Source organism: Tachypleus tridentatus, chromosome 7 (assembly GCF_004210375.1).
Source record: "Tachypleus tridentatus isolate NWPU-2018 chromosome 7, ASM421037v1, whole genome shotgun sequence".
Taxonomy (NCBI): domain Eukaryota; kingdom Metazoa; phylum Arthropoda; class Merostomata; order Xiphosura; family Limulidae; genus Tachypleus; species Tachypleus tridentatus.
Genome location: NC_134831.1, coordinates 142,057,613 through 142,073,787, shown reverse-complemented (window position 1 = coordinate 142,073,787; position 16,175 = coordinate 142,057,613). Strand labels below are relative to the sequence as shown.

General features: G+C 35.4%; 1 protein-coding gene across 2 annotated transcripts in view; it reads right to left on the bottom strand.

Annotated features, from left to right (window-relative positions):
• Positions 1 to 353: 353 nt before the first annotated feature.
• APP-BP1 (Nedd8-activating enzyme E1 regulatory subunit APP-BP1) overlaps positions 354 to 16,175 on the bottom strand; it is a 50,139-nt gene continuing 34,317 nt past the window's right edge. For both annotated transcript variants that reach the window (XM_076514424.1, XM_076514422.1), the window contains 6 exons: positions 15,183 to 15,258; positions 14,014 to 14,053; positions 4,910 to 4,996; positions 3,942 to 4,078; positions 2,995 to 3,065; positions 354 to 864 (listed from right to left, as the gene is read on the bottom strand). In XM_076514424.1, coding sequence (XP_076370539.1) covers positions 705 to 864; positions 2,995 to 3,065; positions 3,942 to 4,078; positions 4,910 to 4,996; positions 14,014 to 14,053; positions 15,183 to 15,258 — 571 coding nt within the window. In that variant the 3' untranslated portion in view covers positions 354 to 704. The remainder of the gene's footprint in view (positions 865 to 2,994; positions 3,066 to 3,941; positions 4,079 to 4,909; positions 4,997 to 14,013; positions 14,054 to 15,182; positions 15,259 to 16,175) is intronic.

The window sequence follows — 16,175 nt, the reverse complement described above, 5'->3', positions numbered from 1 at the left end:
CCCATCACAAAGATTTAAAAAGAGGTATAAATTCTACATCAGATATGTAGTTAAACAATACATTATTTTAAAGTAATCATGGTTAGTGTAGTGTCTATCTATCATTACATTTAACATTCATGAAGTTCAAGAGATACAATTTAAAATTAAATTTGTTAAAACCTATGAAAGTTATAATATATTTATTGTGATTTCATTGTTGTTGTTTTGAATTAAGCACAAAGCTACACAATGGGCTATTTGTGATCTGCCCACCATGGGTATCAAACTCCAGTTTTTAGCATTGTAAGTCCACAAACATACAGCTAAGGGCACTGGGGGGATGATTTCAGTAAGATATAAAACACCCAAACTACATGAAAATGTTTTTAATCGTCAACATACTAATATTAATAAGTCTTTCACAAAAAAAAATTATTTCTATAAAATTGTGAAGAAAACCTATTTTTAAAATGAAGGGGAACAGAATTTATCAGAGAAATGTAGAATGGAAGTTAAACTTTACAAGAAAACTTGAATTTGTACGTAAAAAGGAAAGAGCATCATACAACATTTACACATTTTAGTAATTTTAAGTTATTCTGTGTTCTATTCGTTCAAAACTGTGGTATTTGTAAAGCTGTAAAGTTTAGACAAAAATTTACAAAAATGTAAATGGCTTTTATTAATAACAGGAAAAGCACTTCATCTCCATATTAGCTAGTTCAGAGTTCAAATGTTGCTGAGGTTGCTGTCATTGCATTGTATAGAAAGGTGTTGTTAAAAGGTACATATTGACCAGTTATAAGTTTAATGACTTCCTGAGCACCAGTCCCTCCAATGAATGCTGCCACGGAGTGAAGTTCTGCTGCTCCATAACGACACCTGAGAAAAAAATGAACCTAAACTCTTGATATTTTTAAAAATTAAAGTACATTTTACCAGAAAGAAAGAAAAAAAAGTCTGTTTTTTTAGAAACAGATTCTAATTTTGCTCGACATGTTTGGCTGTTATGACAGATTTGTTTAGCTGTTTGTACAAAAATTCAGCCATAAGAAGTTATTAAAACTTTTTAGAAAATTTAATATACGAGGGCTGTTCAAAAAATACGCGGACTGACGTCATAAAACAAAATGTACTTTATTTAGAAGTTACAGGTCTGGGACCCCTTCAAAGTACTCTCCTTCCCAACGCACACACTTATCCCAACGGTGTTTCCACATGTTGAAACAGTCCTGGTACGCTTCTTTTGTAATGTCCTCCAGCTCCTTCGTCACATTTGCCTTAATCTCGGGAATCATCTCAAATCTTCTTCCTTTCAAGGGTCTTTTGAGTTTGGGGAACAAGAAAAAATCGTAAGGAGCAAGGTCAGGTGAGTAGGGGGGGTGGGGAAGAACAGTGATCGAGTGTTTGGCCAAAAACTCACAAGTTCTGAGGGCTGAATTTCGCAGCAACGCGGTGCATCTTCAATTTTTCGGTCAAAATCTCGTAACAAGATCCAACTGATATCCCACACTCTTCAGCAAGCTCCCTGACAGTCAGACGTCGATTTGCCCGCACCAGGGTGTTTGTGGGTCGTCAGTTGACGTGGTAGGACGTCCAGGACGCTCATTATCTTCAATGGACTGTCGACCATCCTTAAAACGTTCATGCCACTTGAAACATGCCATACGATTCATAGCAACATCACCGTAAGCCGTGTTAAGCATAGCAAAAGTTTCAGTCACAGATTTTCCAAGTTTAACACAAAATTTCACAGCAAGTCGTTGCTCCTTCAGGTCATTCGTTCTGAAATCCGCCAAACGAAAAAATCGCACTTCACTTAAACCCGTGTAGCTCATACACAAATGAAGATATCTGCAATCAGAAAATGGCGTCGTAATCAGCTGATCTGTGCAAACCTAGCGACACCAAGTGGATTCCCCTGGAACCAACTGGAGCCGCGCAATTCAAACAGTCCGCGTATTTTTTGAACAGACCTTGTAGCTGATAAAATTGAAAATTTAACATATTCATTGGATGTGCCAATATCCAAAAATATTCCTTAAACAAATCAGCTATTTTTTGGCACAAAATATATTTGGCTTTGGTAATTCAAAAACCAAAACAGATATTGCAGTACTGTTTGACATTTTGTAAGGCTACATTATAACACTGAGTAGATATATACACACACACACACACACATATTTAAGGTAAACAACTAAAACAAAATAACATGTTTAATTTTTTTTTCTATTGATTTTGTTGTGTGTCCTCCCTGTCAGGTACTTTATAAAATTGCTTCAAAAATGTTACCATGAAAAGAAAATTTTCAATGAATGGCCCAAATTTTGTTAAAAAAATATCTTTAAAATATTTTATAACTGTATCCAAACTAAAGTTTAAACATTCAAAACTTGGTACTGGTTACCTCAACTAAAGTCATAAGTTCTAATATTTGTGTTGTGTTTTAAAAGTAATTTTCCCAGTTGTAACATCTGACTTGTTACTAAGTTACCTGTATCTTGTAAGTTACTGTAAATCATCACTTTATTTGTATATCTCAGGTAATTACTATATTATTCAAAAAACTATCAGTAAAAAAAAAGGGAAGTTAAACAATCATAGTTGTGTTATGACTGCCACCTTAACAAAAAGAAGTCCATCATTTTGCTCAGTTACATAAAAGTGAAGTCACTATTATTTTTAAAAGCTCTCTAATGCAAAGAAAATTTATGTTGGAAGCTATACAATTTGTTTTAATTTTCACTTATCTTATGGAGTTAAAGGTATCATTAAATTTAAATGCTTGTCACATATTAGTGACAGCTATTACCAGGACCATTTTATGTAAAAGTTTAAGACATACTTTATTTAATAAACATCTTGTACTGGAAAATATATATGAAATCTCTAGGACTACTGTTCTGTTGGGCACCTTCACATGCGATTTCACACACATACTCCACTTTAAACAAGCACTTGATATGGTTGGACAACTGATTTCATCTAATTACTGTACATTAAACTTACATTTCATGGACATAGTCATCTTTAGCTAAAGGTGCACAGCCCCACTCTTGAAGTATCCTGCATAAACACGTCTGGAAAAAAACAAAGACAAGATTATGCTTAACAAAAATATGTCTATACAATGTTTTGTATTCAAAAAGACCTCCTGTTGTTGTTCTTTATCCTGTTCACAGATTTTCTTCCACAATAATCCAATACCAGGAAAAGGCGCATTTCTTTTATCATAAGTGGCAACATGCATGTTTACCTTTAGTTATAATACAAACACCAATCTATGTCTGATGATGTTCAAACGAAGTAACTGAGACAAATATGAGAATTGAGACTATATAACTACTCTTGTGAGGGTTATTCAAAACCACAATGAATATACTATGATATTTTTTTCTTTAAGATTAAGAAGAGAATATTAAAATTATCCAAAATAAATGATAAACGAGAATGTTTGCAATATCTTTATTTAATAATTTTATACTTTTTATAACCACAATCTTATTTAGTCAACTATTATAACATTGCCATAGGTTTATAAATCAAGTTTCACAATTGTACTGCCAGTGGTGGTTAATTTAAAAATATTAAAACTAGTAAAAAAGAAAAACAAACTGCTAAGGTAATACATAATTTATCAACAAACTGCTGAGGTAATACATAATTTATCAACAAACTGCTGAGGTAATACATAATTTATCAACAAACTGCTGAGGTAATACATAATTTATCAACAAACTGCTGAAGTAATACATAATTTATCAACAAACTGCTGAGGTAATACATAATTTATCAACAAACTGCTGAGGTAATACATAATTTATCAACAAACTGCTAAGGTAATACATAATTTATCAACAAACTGCTGAGGTAATACATAATTTATCATGGTAGTATGACAGCTATAAAGTTCTTAAAATGATATATCAATCAGAATACAGTTTATATATACTTACCTTCAACTTGATAATATCTGGTTCAACTTGATCATCAAAATAACCAGGAAACCGGTTAAATTCTGTGTAGAACCTGTCTACAGCTCGTAGCATCACATAGAAAACCATTTCACTATCAGGATTATTCAAGTGCATTACTGCCAAAGCAAACAGAAACCAGAGAATTTTTAAGGAAAAATTACCTGTATTATGCAATGCTTTTGTTACTGTTAAGAGTTATAAGCTATACATTTATCCTACACTGCTGATTAGTGACAGTTCATGGTATAGAATGCAGCATGTATGGATGGTGAAAACAACTGTACTTATGCATTCGAGAGGTTCAAAAAGTTATGCAAATACAACAAATAAACAGTATAACGGACATTTTTATCTTTCACTTGAAGATCTTGCACTGTGACTTATCAGAGTTCGAGTCATATTGTTTTGATGTTTTCAATTTATGGATACATCCTAAGTACAGATACATTTTTAACACGTTATGTTTTGTACAAATTATTTTTACCTTTGGCTAAAAGGCTTACCACATTTCACATAGGCAATCAAGTAAATTTAGAATGGGTCAACATTTTTCTCCAGTGTGGGGCTAGTCCATTGGACTGACCACAAGAGCAGTTGGTTAACAGAAGTGATACTTTCTAATTTACTACTTTCAGCACTGAACTTAGAGATTTCCAAAGATGAATAAAAATAATTTAGAATAGAATATTACAGAAACAAAACAAAACAGTACCTGTATGTGGTAAAAAAAGAAAAATATTTTTAACCATACAAAGCACAAATTTGATTTCCTACAGTGACAATGTATTAGTTTAGGTTATTTTACTACTATTTTTCTTGCATAAATATTACTTTTATTATATATTAATATTATTGAAAACTGTAGATAAAGTACTAATCTGTTATGTCTCACAAACTGAAGTTTAGATCAGTGTCAAATATCACATACAAATTTATGTTAAACTTACCAATATCTTGAAATTTCATAGTCTTAGGGTTGTATTCTTGAGCTAAGGATCTTCCCCTCACTACTTGCAAATTATGAGTGTTCTTACCTGCATTAAGAAAGATATCTTTACTTGATCTTTACTTTTGAAAATCAGTTTTAAATTTAAGTGAAAACTGTGTTATAATTTACAGGTATGTGTTAAAAACCTGTGAAGAAAAAGCATAATCAAACAGTGATAAATGTAAAGAGAGGTAAAAAAATGCCAATACTTTTGTGAAAACTATTAAATTCATTGTAGACCATCTTGTGTTAAAAAAACCATATACTAATTGCAATATAAAAGTTACCAAAAATGCAGTTATTTAAGATAATTTCTAATGACTGGGCAAGTGCACAACCTTTTAAAAGAAGTGGTTTTGGAAAAAGGAAAAAACAGATCTTAAGCAAAATAAAAATAAAAATCCATTCCAGCACAAATAAATTTTAATTCCTAAAGTGCTGGAATTTTATCATGTGTAAAAACTTTGATAACAGTAGGGCTAAAAGAGAAAATGGCATGTATAAGTGCTTTAGTATATATGGATTTTTTTTCTTTCTTCAGCACAAAGCTATACAATGAGCTATATGTGCTGTGCCTACCATAAATATTCAGTTCCAAATTTTAGCATCATGCCCACAGACTTATTAAATGAATTGCCAAAAAGTATTGTAAGCTCAGAAATGTACTGCTGAACTACTAGGAAACAGGTGTAGAAGTGAGTTTAGCTGATTCTGATAAAAACTTTAAATTCTAATTTAAAGAAGATTATTGGAGCTAAACGATGGCAAATCTTGCTCAGAAAATCTAAAAGAAAACGTATTTAACCAAACCATTCTATATTTAAAAAAAACAAAAAACTTTTTTTTGTGCAAGTTCTTAATATATGTAATGTTATATCTGTAACTATTTTAACGAATACCATTAAATTCTCTTCTCCATTGTTATGATTGATTGATTGATTTAGTGTTTTATAGCACAAAGCAGCTAGGCTATTTGCACCAAACATCCAGTAAAAAGGTAAAAAGAAATTAAATGTAGTAAAATACATAAAAGGGAATGAAGGTAAAACAAAACATCATTGAAAAACAGAAAAAGTATAAAATCAATGTTGTCACCTAGTCTACAATGGTAAGAGAGAAACCAGAGTAAGAGAAGTAAAGTACTTTCTCTAGCAAAATGGTAATGATCATAACCCACCAGGAAGACTAACAGGTAAGTACAAGAACCACTGTCAGTCACCTGAAGTTGGCCTTACCAGTCCTGGTTCTGGGTTATGTTGTCATAACAGCCATTATCAAAAGGTAAAATAAGAAAAGTGTTAAAAGACATACATACAGCAAAATCGTAATAAAAATTAGCCAAATGTCCTGTAAAAAGGTAAAAGTAAAGTAAATGTAATAAAATTTGTAAAAGGAAACAAAAGTATAAACAAAACAGCAATTAAAACATAAAATGGCGTAAAACCAATGTTGACATCCAGTCTACAAAGTTGTAAAGGACTTCCTGTAGCAGAATGGTAATAATCATAACCCGCCAGGAAGACTAACAGGTAAGTACAAGAACCAGCATCAGTCACCTGAAGTTGGTCTTTCCAGTCCTGGTTCCGGGTTATGTGTCATTATGGCCAGTACTAAAAGGTAAAGTAATAAAAGTGTTAAATGACATGCAGCAAAAGTGTAATAGCAACTTGCCAGAACGACTAATGGGAAGTTCAAACAGCAGCGTTAGTCACCTGAAGTTGGCCTTTTCAGTCCTGGTGTTGAGTTATTCAATGTTCTGGCCATTTTACAATATCAAATTGAACTAGAGAGATTGAGACTGAAAAGGAAACCACAATTAAAAAGGTGTAATGAATAAATATGCAACATTTAAATGAGGTTAAAAAGATTAATGACCATTAAAAAACGAAAAACGTTATCATGGTGGACAGTGTCACCATCACCAATAACACTGTCCAATGTTACAGACAAACCCTGGGACAGAACATGTTTAAAATAGTGCCGTCTTTGAGAGTCGTAACGATGGCAGGAAAGTAAAATGTGGCTTACAGTGATTTGAGTGTTACACAAACTACACATTGGTGCATCAGTTCCAGATAAAAGAAAACGATGAATTAAAAAAACTGTGACCAATGCGTAGTCTAGTTAGAATAACTTCCTCCTTCCGAACCTTATGGAAGCTAGACGGCCAAAGCCTAATATAGGGTTTTATTTGAAAAAGCTTGTTGTCGTGTTGCTCACTCCAAGTGGACTGCCAGCTGGCACGGAGCCGAGCCCTGAATACAGGACCATAGTCCATGTACGGAATAGGCACAGTGGTGACAGAGCCGGAGCAGATAGATTTAGTTGCCATGTTTTGCAAGCGCATTCCCGCAAATACCAATGTGGCCTGGTATCCAGAAAAACTGGATAGAAGTAGATGTTAATGAGAAATGGGCCAGTCGGTTTTGAATATCAGCGAGAACAGGGTGTGAGCCAATGTGAAGTGATTCCAAGGCCAGCAGAGAACTAAGGGAGTCAGTATAAATAGTGTAGTCAGAGTACTGTTCAGCTTCAATATGATCCAGGGCAAGAGATATGGCGTACAGTTCAGCAGTGAACACAGAAGCTGTAGAGGGGATTCTGCACGCAACCATCGAACCACAACAAACCATCGCAGAGCCCACAGAGTCACCTAATTTTGAACCATCCGTATAAATTGGAATAGAAAGGTTGTTTGAAAGATGTTCAGTAAATAAAAGATAGTACTTCCAATTGGGAGTATCTGCCTTTTTTCAGATGACTTAAAGAAAGGTCACATTTGGGGGCTGTAATAAGCCATGGGGGGATGGGCTGACCAGTGGATTCTGCAATATTTTCCAAGGACAGACCCAATTCATCCAATTGCACCTGGATGTGTGCCAAAAGGAGCAATGGCAGATCGTCTGTTTTGAGAAAGTAAGGCCCACTGGGGAAGGAAAACACATCCCCAAGTGGGATGATTTGGTAAGGGGCAAAGTTTCAAAGAATACAGTAAAGACAGTTGCAAACAGCAAGGGGGAAAGAGAAGGTTTGTGAGATTCCACGTATAAGCTCTGAACTGGGGAGGTGTGGAAGGCCCCAGTGCAGAGTCGAAGTTCTTGATGATGAATGGGGTCCAGCATCTTTGAGGCCGAGGGTCTGACAGAGCCGTAGACCATTGATCCATAGTCGAGTTTTGAATGAATAAGAGCACGATATATCTTTAACATAGAACATCGATCCACTCCCCAACTGGCAGTAGAGAGGACACAAAGGATGTTCAGTGCTCTTGTGCATTTTACCCATAGTTGCTTTAAGTGTGGTATAAAGGTCAGCTTATGGTCAAAGATAAGCCCCAAGAACTTGGTCCCAGGGACCACTGGCAGCGAAACTTCATCGATATGGAGTACAGGATCAGGGTGGATACCCCGTTGATGGCAAAAGTGCATGCAAACTGCTTTAGAGTGAGAAAAATTAAAGCCGCTCACTGTAGTCCACTTCAGTACATGATTGAGTGCAGTTTGTAGTTGCCGCTCAATATATCTCATGTTCGACGACTGACACGAGATGTGAAAGTCGTCAACATAGAGCCCGTTTGAAACAGTGAGAGGGAGTTGTTCAGTGATGGCATTTATCTTTATACTGAAAAGTGTGACACTCAAAACATAGCCCTGAGGGACCGCAAGTTCTTGTACAAAAGAACGGGAAAGTGTCAAACCTACACGAACTTGGAATCTCCTGTTCATTAAAAAAATTTTAATAAACATGGGTAAATGACCATGTAACCCATATATATGGAGGTCTCGCAAAATGCCATACCTCTATGTTATGTCATAAGCCTTCTCAATGTCAAAGAATATTGAAACAAGATGTTGGCATTTGAAAAAGGCTTCTCTGATTGATGTTTCAAGTCGAATTAAGTGGTCCGTGGTGGAATGCTGTCGTCAGAACCCACATTAGATGGGTGAGAGGAGGTTGTTTGATTCGAGGAACCAAACAAGATGAGCATTAACCATCCTCTCTAAGGTCTTACAGAGACAGCTCGTCAAAGCAATTGGACGGTAGTGTGAAGGAATCCTGGGATCTTTCCTAGGTTTGGAGAAAGGTAAGATAATAGCCTGGTGCCAGGCATCAGGAAAAATATTCTCCTGCCAGATCCAGTTAAAAACAATTAGAAGAAAATCAAGAGAAGCAGGAGTGAGATAGTGCAGCATGTCATAGTACACATCATCAGGTCCAACAGATGTACTGCCAGACCGATGAAGGGCCATTTTCAGTTCCACCAGTATAAAGGGACAATTATAGTAAAAGACAGTCAGTACGAAAGGAAAGAGGTGAACGCTCTGCCCGAGTCTTGATCCCCAAGAAGGTGGAGGAACAAGCAGAAGTGCTAGGTACCTGGCAGAAGCTTTCACCTAGAGTATCGGCGATGCTCTGGACATCAGCTACCTCTTGGCCATCAGAGAGTAAAATCGAGTGGGGGACAGAATTGTCGTGCCCACTGACCTTTCGAAACCTGTCCCATATGACCGTGGAACTGGTGGTAGAAGATATGCTAGTTGTAAACTTAATCCAAGATTCCTTCTGGCTTCCTTCTGTCTTACCCACCTAGCATGTACACGGGCCCATTAGAAAGCAATGCGGTTCGAAAGTGTGGGATATCTACGGAAAGTATCCCAGGCCCGTTTTTTGAGCCTTCCGTGCCAATGGCAAGCAGGATTCCACCATGGATGAGGATATTGTGGAAAACGTGTAGAGGTTTTAGGAATACACTGAGCAGCTGCTTGTATAATATAGTCAGTTACTGCTGCCACACAGTCGTCTTTTGATGGCTGATTCATGATGGCAGGATCAAGTTCTGCGAGAGCAGTGAAAGTGGACCAGTCTGCCTGATCCAGCTTCCACAGGGGCACGCGGGTAGGGTGGCACTGACCACAGCCAGTCTCTCTCAAAAGTATAGGAAAATGATCACTGCCTAGTGGATTATTGTCAACCCTCCACAAAAAATGGGAAAATAATGAAGGGGAGCAAACCGAGAGATCAATAGTGGTAAAGACTGACCAGGTGCATGAAAATAAATGGAAGAACCAGTACTGAAAAGAGAAAGACTGTGATCAGAGAGCATATGCTCTACAGAGCGACCCCTATCAATAACAGCACTTCCCCAGAGGGGATGATGTCTATTAAAGTCCCCCAGGATTAGAAATGGAGACGGCAACTGTTCAACAAGAGCATCAAGGTCTGATTGATCATATGTCTCTCCAGGGGACAGGTAGAGAGAACAAACAGTGATGGTATGACCCAAGGAAACACGGATGGCTACGGCCTCCAAGGGTGTGTTGAGTGACAAAGATAGGATGGGCACATGCTGATCAACCAATAGTGCCACCCCTCCATGTTCTCGTCCATCACACAGCCTATCATTTCTGTACAGAGAAACTGCCAAATGGTGACTGTATCAGCAGGTTTTAGAAATGTTTCTTGTAAGGAAAGACATACAGGATGGTAGGAAGCAATCAGTGTTTTGATATCATCCAGATTAGAACATAAACCTCGATAGTTCCATTGTATCAAGGTGGCCATTTTTAATGACGGGTAGGCAAAGTGGCTGGAGAACCATTCTGTTTACGATCACGTCTTTTTCCTTACTGTCCTTATTCAGAGGAGGTCTATCAACCTCCATGGATCCTGCCCTGGGTCGATTGGGCATGTCTTTGTTGTTGAAAGGGGATTCCAGTGACTGAGGACGCAAACGAATGATTGCTTTGCATCGTCGGGTTGGAGAAAAAGATGTATAAGAAGAAATGCCTGTAGTTGAAACCGAAGGATGTGGATCTTGAGATTTGTTGGACTGTATGGGAGGAACAGAGATGGGCGTAGAAGTCGATTCATCAACCTTTTTAACCATGGAGGTCAAAAGCTTTTCATCTGTTTTGAAAATGATTCTCTTGGAGTTACAGAGAGATCTGTCTGCACTCCCACTGTAGTTGTGGAACGAAGTGTAGCAGCATTTGTCCGAGATGGATTGCTGGACAGCAATTTCAAAGTCCTCGGGATAACTAATGTTATGGGTCGTTTTCAAACACTGCACCTCTTTTTCCTCCAATCATTTTGGGCAAGAACGAAAGTAGAAAGGGTGGGAACCATTGCAGTTGACACATTGTGGGTCCATGTGATACTCATAGGCATCGTGGTCCTTGCCACCACAACGAGCACATGTCAGGGAAACATGACAGGATGTCTTTGAGTGGCCAAACCTCTAACATTGGAAACATCGAAGAGGGTTTGGAATGTACAGCCGTACCCTGCAAATTAGATAACCTGCCTTGATGGTGGCAGGTGATGATGTAAATGTCAAAACGAGGATATTTGTCGGAAGTGTAACTCCGTCTTTGCGAGTGTAGATACGTCTCACTGCAGAAACTCCTTGAGTGGAGAGACCAGCAAGAATCTCTGACTTGGGGAAGTTCTTCAAATCCCTCTCAACAATAACTCCTCATGATGAATTCAAGGTAGCATGAGGGGTAACCTCAATAGGTACATCCCCAATTGCCTTTGAATTCAAGAGGAGTTCACTGTATTGGGATGTGGATGTTTCCACCAATATGTCTACTGATCGATGCTTCTTTACTAACTTTGGAGAGCCAGCTAGTCCCTCTAGTCCCTTCTGAATAAAAAAGGGGGACAATTGCCCTAAAGGTTTTTCTGAAAGAGAATGTAATATAAGAAAATGTGGTACAGGTGTTACAGATGTTGAAGATTGCTGCTTAGAGTCTTCAAGACGTGGTTGTTTACCTATTGACTGTTTTTTTACTATTTTATTTAATTTTTTTGTTGGAGGATCCATAGGAAAAAAAGGAAAATTTCGATACCCACTGACCCCACCCACCAAGGAGCCCTATGAGGGGACACACTACAATGTCATGCAAGGACACTGCAGCAATGCCAGGGTTTCGTGAGCACTATACCCAAACACCAGCATCAAACACAATGTCCACAACACCTGTTGAGAACTTCCAACACTGGTACTTGGTTGACTCTAGCCCAAGTGGACCAGCCACTTGACCCAAGGGGGCCACCCAAAGGCTGCCTGTCTACAGGAATTCAAGGCCAAAGTGGTGTGTTAGGGTTGGACCCCTCAACCACCAGGATCCTCTCCCCTTCACAGGTCGCCACGCATGGCAAACACGTGGGTGGATGTTTAGATCCCAGAGGACGTAAGCTGAAAGAACAGAACCTTCTCTGGGAGGTCCCCTCACCACGTACAGGAATCCACACTGAGGGGTCATTGTTATGAGAAACATTAGTTGTATTAATACTTTTCTTTATAGATATAAAACCATGTATCAGTCTCTCCAAAAAGCAGGTAACTAAGATAAAAAAAAAGTCTCTTTTAACTTGTATCTTAGCCTGATAGTGTTTCCTACAAATTATTTATGCTGTCTTTATGAGGGAATGCAGTTTTTTACATATACAAACCTACCTTTAAAAACATTAGGCATAATCAAGATGAAACCTGTAAGAGTGTTCATAAAAATTGTTAATGCACAGGAAAATAAATTGTAATAATTTGAGTGTTGTACCTCCCATTATAATTTTTTTAGTGCTATAATTAAATAAAAATTACAAAGATTAACCACACTTTATAAGAACAATACAGATATGCTAATGCAATGATGTAATGTTGTATATGAAAACCATGACACAAGGGACAGGATTAGCACTTGAATATTTGTTTCATCTTCATGCCTGACTAGAAAGAATTACAATGCCGTCAAGGTAGACTTACGGCCATTTTTTTCTACAAAAAAAATTAATGTAGTGAGATTGTTGAATGACAAATAGTTAAAAGAAACAAAATTATGAAGAAGAAAGCCTGTCATGTTCTCAACAAAAGCAAAAACACTAGCATAAAAGCGTGGCTTCAAAAACGCATTTAAAACTAACATTCCAATCCAAAATTATATTGCAAAGAAGCTTTTTCATATCTCTTGATACCTTTAGCATGACAGTAAAGAAAGACCCAAATCTGATGAATGTTTACAAGCTTTCAGTCACATTTCAAAGGAAATGGATGTCACAACAATGGCAGTTCACAAACATACATTTAAAGACTTCAGATGTAGCCTCAGTGGGCATTTGTACCTGTGGCCTCGGAAGCTAGCATCCACATAAAACAGAAAGTCTGTGGAAGGTTTATCAAAATATGTTGTCTACATTTGATTTTAATGGCCTTCTTTTACAGAAGTTTATTACAAAAAAAACACAAAAACTACAACAACAAAATTGTGAAATTGGAAAATAATGTGTAATTATTGGAATTAGAATGGTTATGGCTGCTGATAGAGATAATTGTTTCAATGACTGTAGGGAACTGGAGAATCATTTTTTATAAAGTTTGTTTAACCTTAGTATATCACTGGTTGACTTTGGTTTTATAACTATAAACATGTTGTACAATTTTAACATGTATGACTGTGTATCTTAAGCAAAATCATAAAATATCTAATACCATACAGCTGCAAATGAAGACTATAAACCAAATGAACTATTCTTCCCTAACACTATGCCACAAAATTTTTACTTTTTCTTGTTGCTGGGCAGAAAGTGTTATTTCCCAATTGCTTATGCCTAAAGTAAATGGAAAAGACCTATTTCTCTCTTCAAACTTTGCTTTTGTGACCTGGGATTATGTAACAATAACATGAGGGGAGATTATATTTGGGGACTAATACGTGAAAGTGATTTACATTACAGTTGTAAATCTCAAAAAACTACTCACTTCTAAACATTTTTGTATAACTTTAATATAGATACATGTAAATCTTGATTCATATGTTGTTTTATTCAGACCTTATGTAAATGAAAATGTGCAAATTTGCCTATTTTTTACATAGAAAATAGGTTAATTTCTAAATTTCATTATCCAGGTCACAAAAGCAAAGTTTGAAGGGAATAATGGCTATTTTCTGTACTTTTACAACATAAGCAATTAAGAAATAACACATACTATCCAGGAACAAAATATGTGTTACATAGTATAATTAATCAATTATATTTAAATGTCTGTAGATGAGTACTTACAAAATAATTTAATATCCATTTCTGTAATTAAGTCTTGAGGCTGGTAAAAAGAACAACAAAATGAACAGGATTATTTTGTTTCCACCTAACAATGCATAACTCTTTTAGGGAGAGATTTTTAGCATTTGGATAACAAATTAAATTCATATAGATAAATTAAAGCACACAGTTTCTGTCAAAGTAACACAAAGATGTACCAAAAGGTATTCACAATACAGAATAGCTATGAATAACCTATAGACACATGGTACTGTAAAATCAACTAAAGAATATACAAACCAAGGCTAAATCACTATTGATCACTATAAATAGTGACTAAGTTCCCTTATAAAGATCCCCTGTGTCATATTTTAAAGCATCTTCAATAACAGAAACTTCATCAAGAGTTTAATTTTTCTGAACGTTAAAACAATTATTTAAACTCTGGTGCCTTTCTAAAAATTTTTCTCACAAAACTACAATTACTGTCGATGAATAAGTTTCTAATTTCAATCTGACAGACTAAATGGAAAGCAACTAGGTCAACAGCACCCGTCATCAACTCTTGAATTACTGAGTAAATTTAAACTAATTTTTGCAGTAAAAGTGCAGAAACCACAAGTCCTTAGATTCACAAATGAGGTATGTTATATACTAGGGTATTAAATGTTATAGTATTAATATATTAGTTGGTACAAATCATTTGTGATGGAGCAAATAGTAGCTTAAAACTATGATAAAATCTGTATCATTAAATCTTCAAATGTTTCAGTTTGTCATAACTTAGGAAATATTAACAATGTATAGTACATAATTAAATGTCTTAATATAGAAAGATAAAAAGTATAACATCAAATTTATACACCACTGTTATAGCGAGAAGAGTTTTTGAGTTTCTTACAGTGATCCCCATTTAAGATTATTTTGAATACGATTTATTAACTTACAATATTACTACATCCTTAAAATATTTTCCACATTTTTACACTCTCTCTCTAATCTGAACAAAAGTAAGAATTTTTATCTCCTGTGCATACAATAAAATTTTTTACAAAAGATTTCTTTTACTATTTTTAATTAAATAATTGCAGATATTAATTTAGCAGTATTAAAATGAAAAAAATTCCAATATATTTTTTTTATTTTTATAAATTGCTGAAATCAAATCAGTTAAGGTTAAAGTTGCTGACCTTTCCTAAGTCTAACAATAGCTTCTGGACACGATTTGAAATCGCATTAACATCTTTAGTCGCCTGTGCTCGATAACTGAAACAGGTGAAGAAGTGATATTTAAAAACCTAGACTGAAGATGGGCACAATTTTAAGAGAAAACAAGGTTTTTGTCCATCAGGTTAATGTTTAGACTGCATTTGTTAACTCTGAAGCAACCAGAACAAGTAAAAGGTTACAGGCTATAAAAAACAATTTGTAACATGGTTTAAACACCAGTAATTAAATAAAGTCTCTCCCTGCCTTGTACATAGAAGAAAAATGTATGAAATCCTTTGTCTTCTATGAAGAAAAAAAATTATTGCAAACAAATGATTTTAATATTTTGAGATGAATGAAAGAAACTGCATTTAATAACAGTAATCAACTATAATCTAACTTTAAGAATGAAACAGAATATAAATATTTTACAGAATGTAGTTACAATGATTTATGACAATGTCAAACCACAGGAAAAGCAATTATTCTAGTTTCTAGATTATGTTTTGATTGAAATTTACTGTTAAGAACTATTTCTCTTAAACTATGTCATGTTTACACATTTTTTAGGTAATTGTCTGGATCATTAAAATTGTGGAGCCAAAATAATTATCAAACTAAGAATTCTGCCACCTTTTCAAACCAGGAGTCAACTAAAAGTTCAATTCTGAACAATGACTTTGTAATGGATATATAAATGTACAAAGACGTTAAAAAGATTTACAAACTAAGCAAAGCAATAAATATTAATCAGATTTACTTGCACATCTAACATATAATTGATCTTTAAATTTTAATAGCATTAAATGTTAGATTAAGAAATTGTCAGACACTACATTATGTCATCAACAAAAATAGGAAAAGTAAAAAAGAAATTTTGGTGAAGCCAACCATTTTTAGAATTGACTTTGCTTTTTTAAGCAGCCCATAAATCACCATATAAAACATCAGAAAGATCAGTGTTTTTGATAATT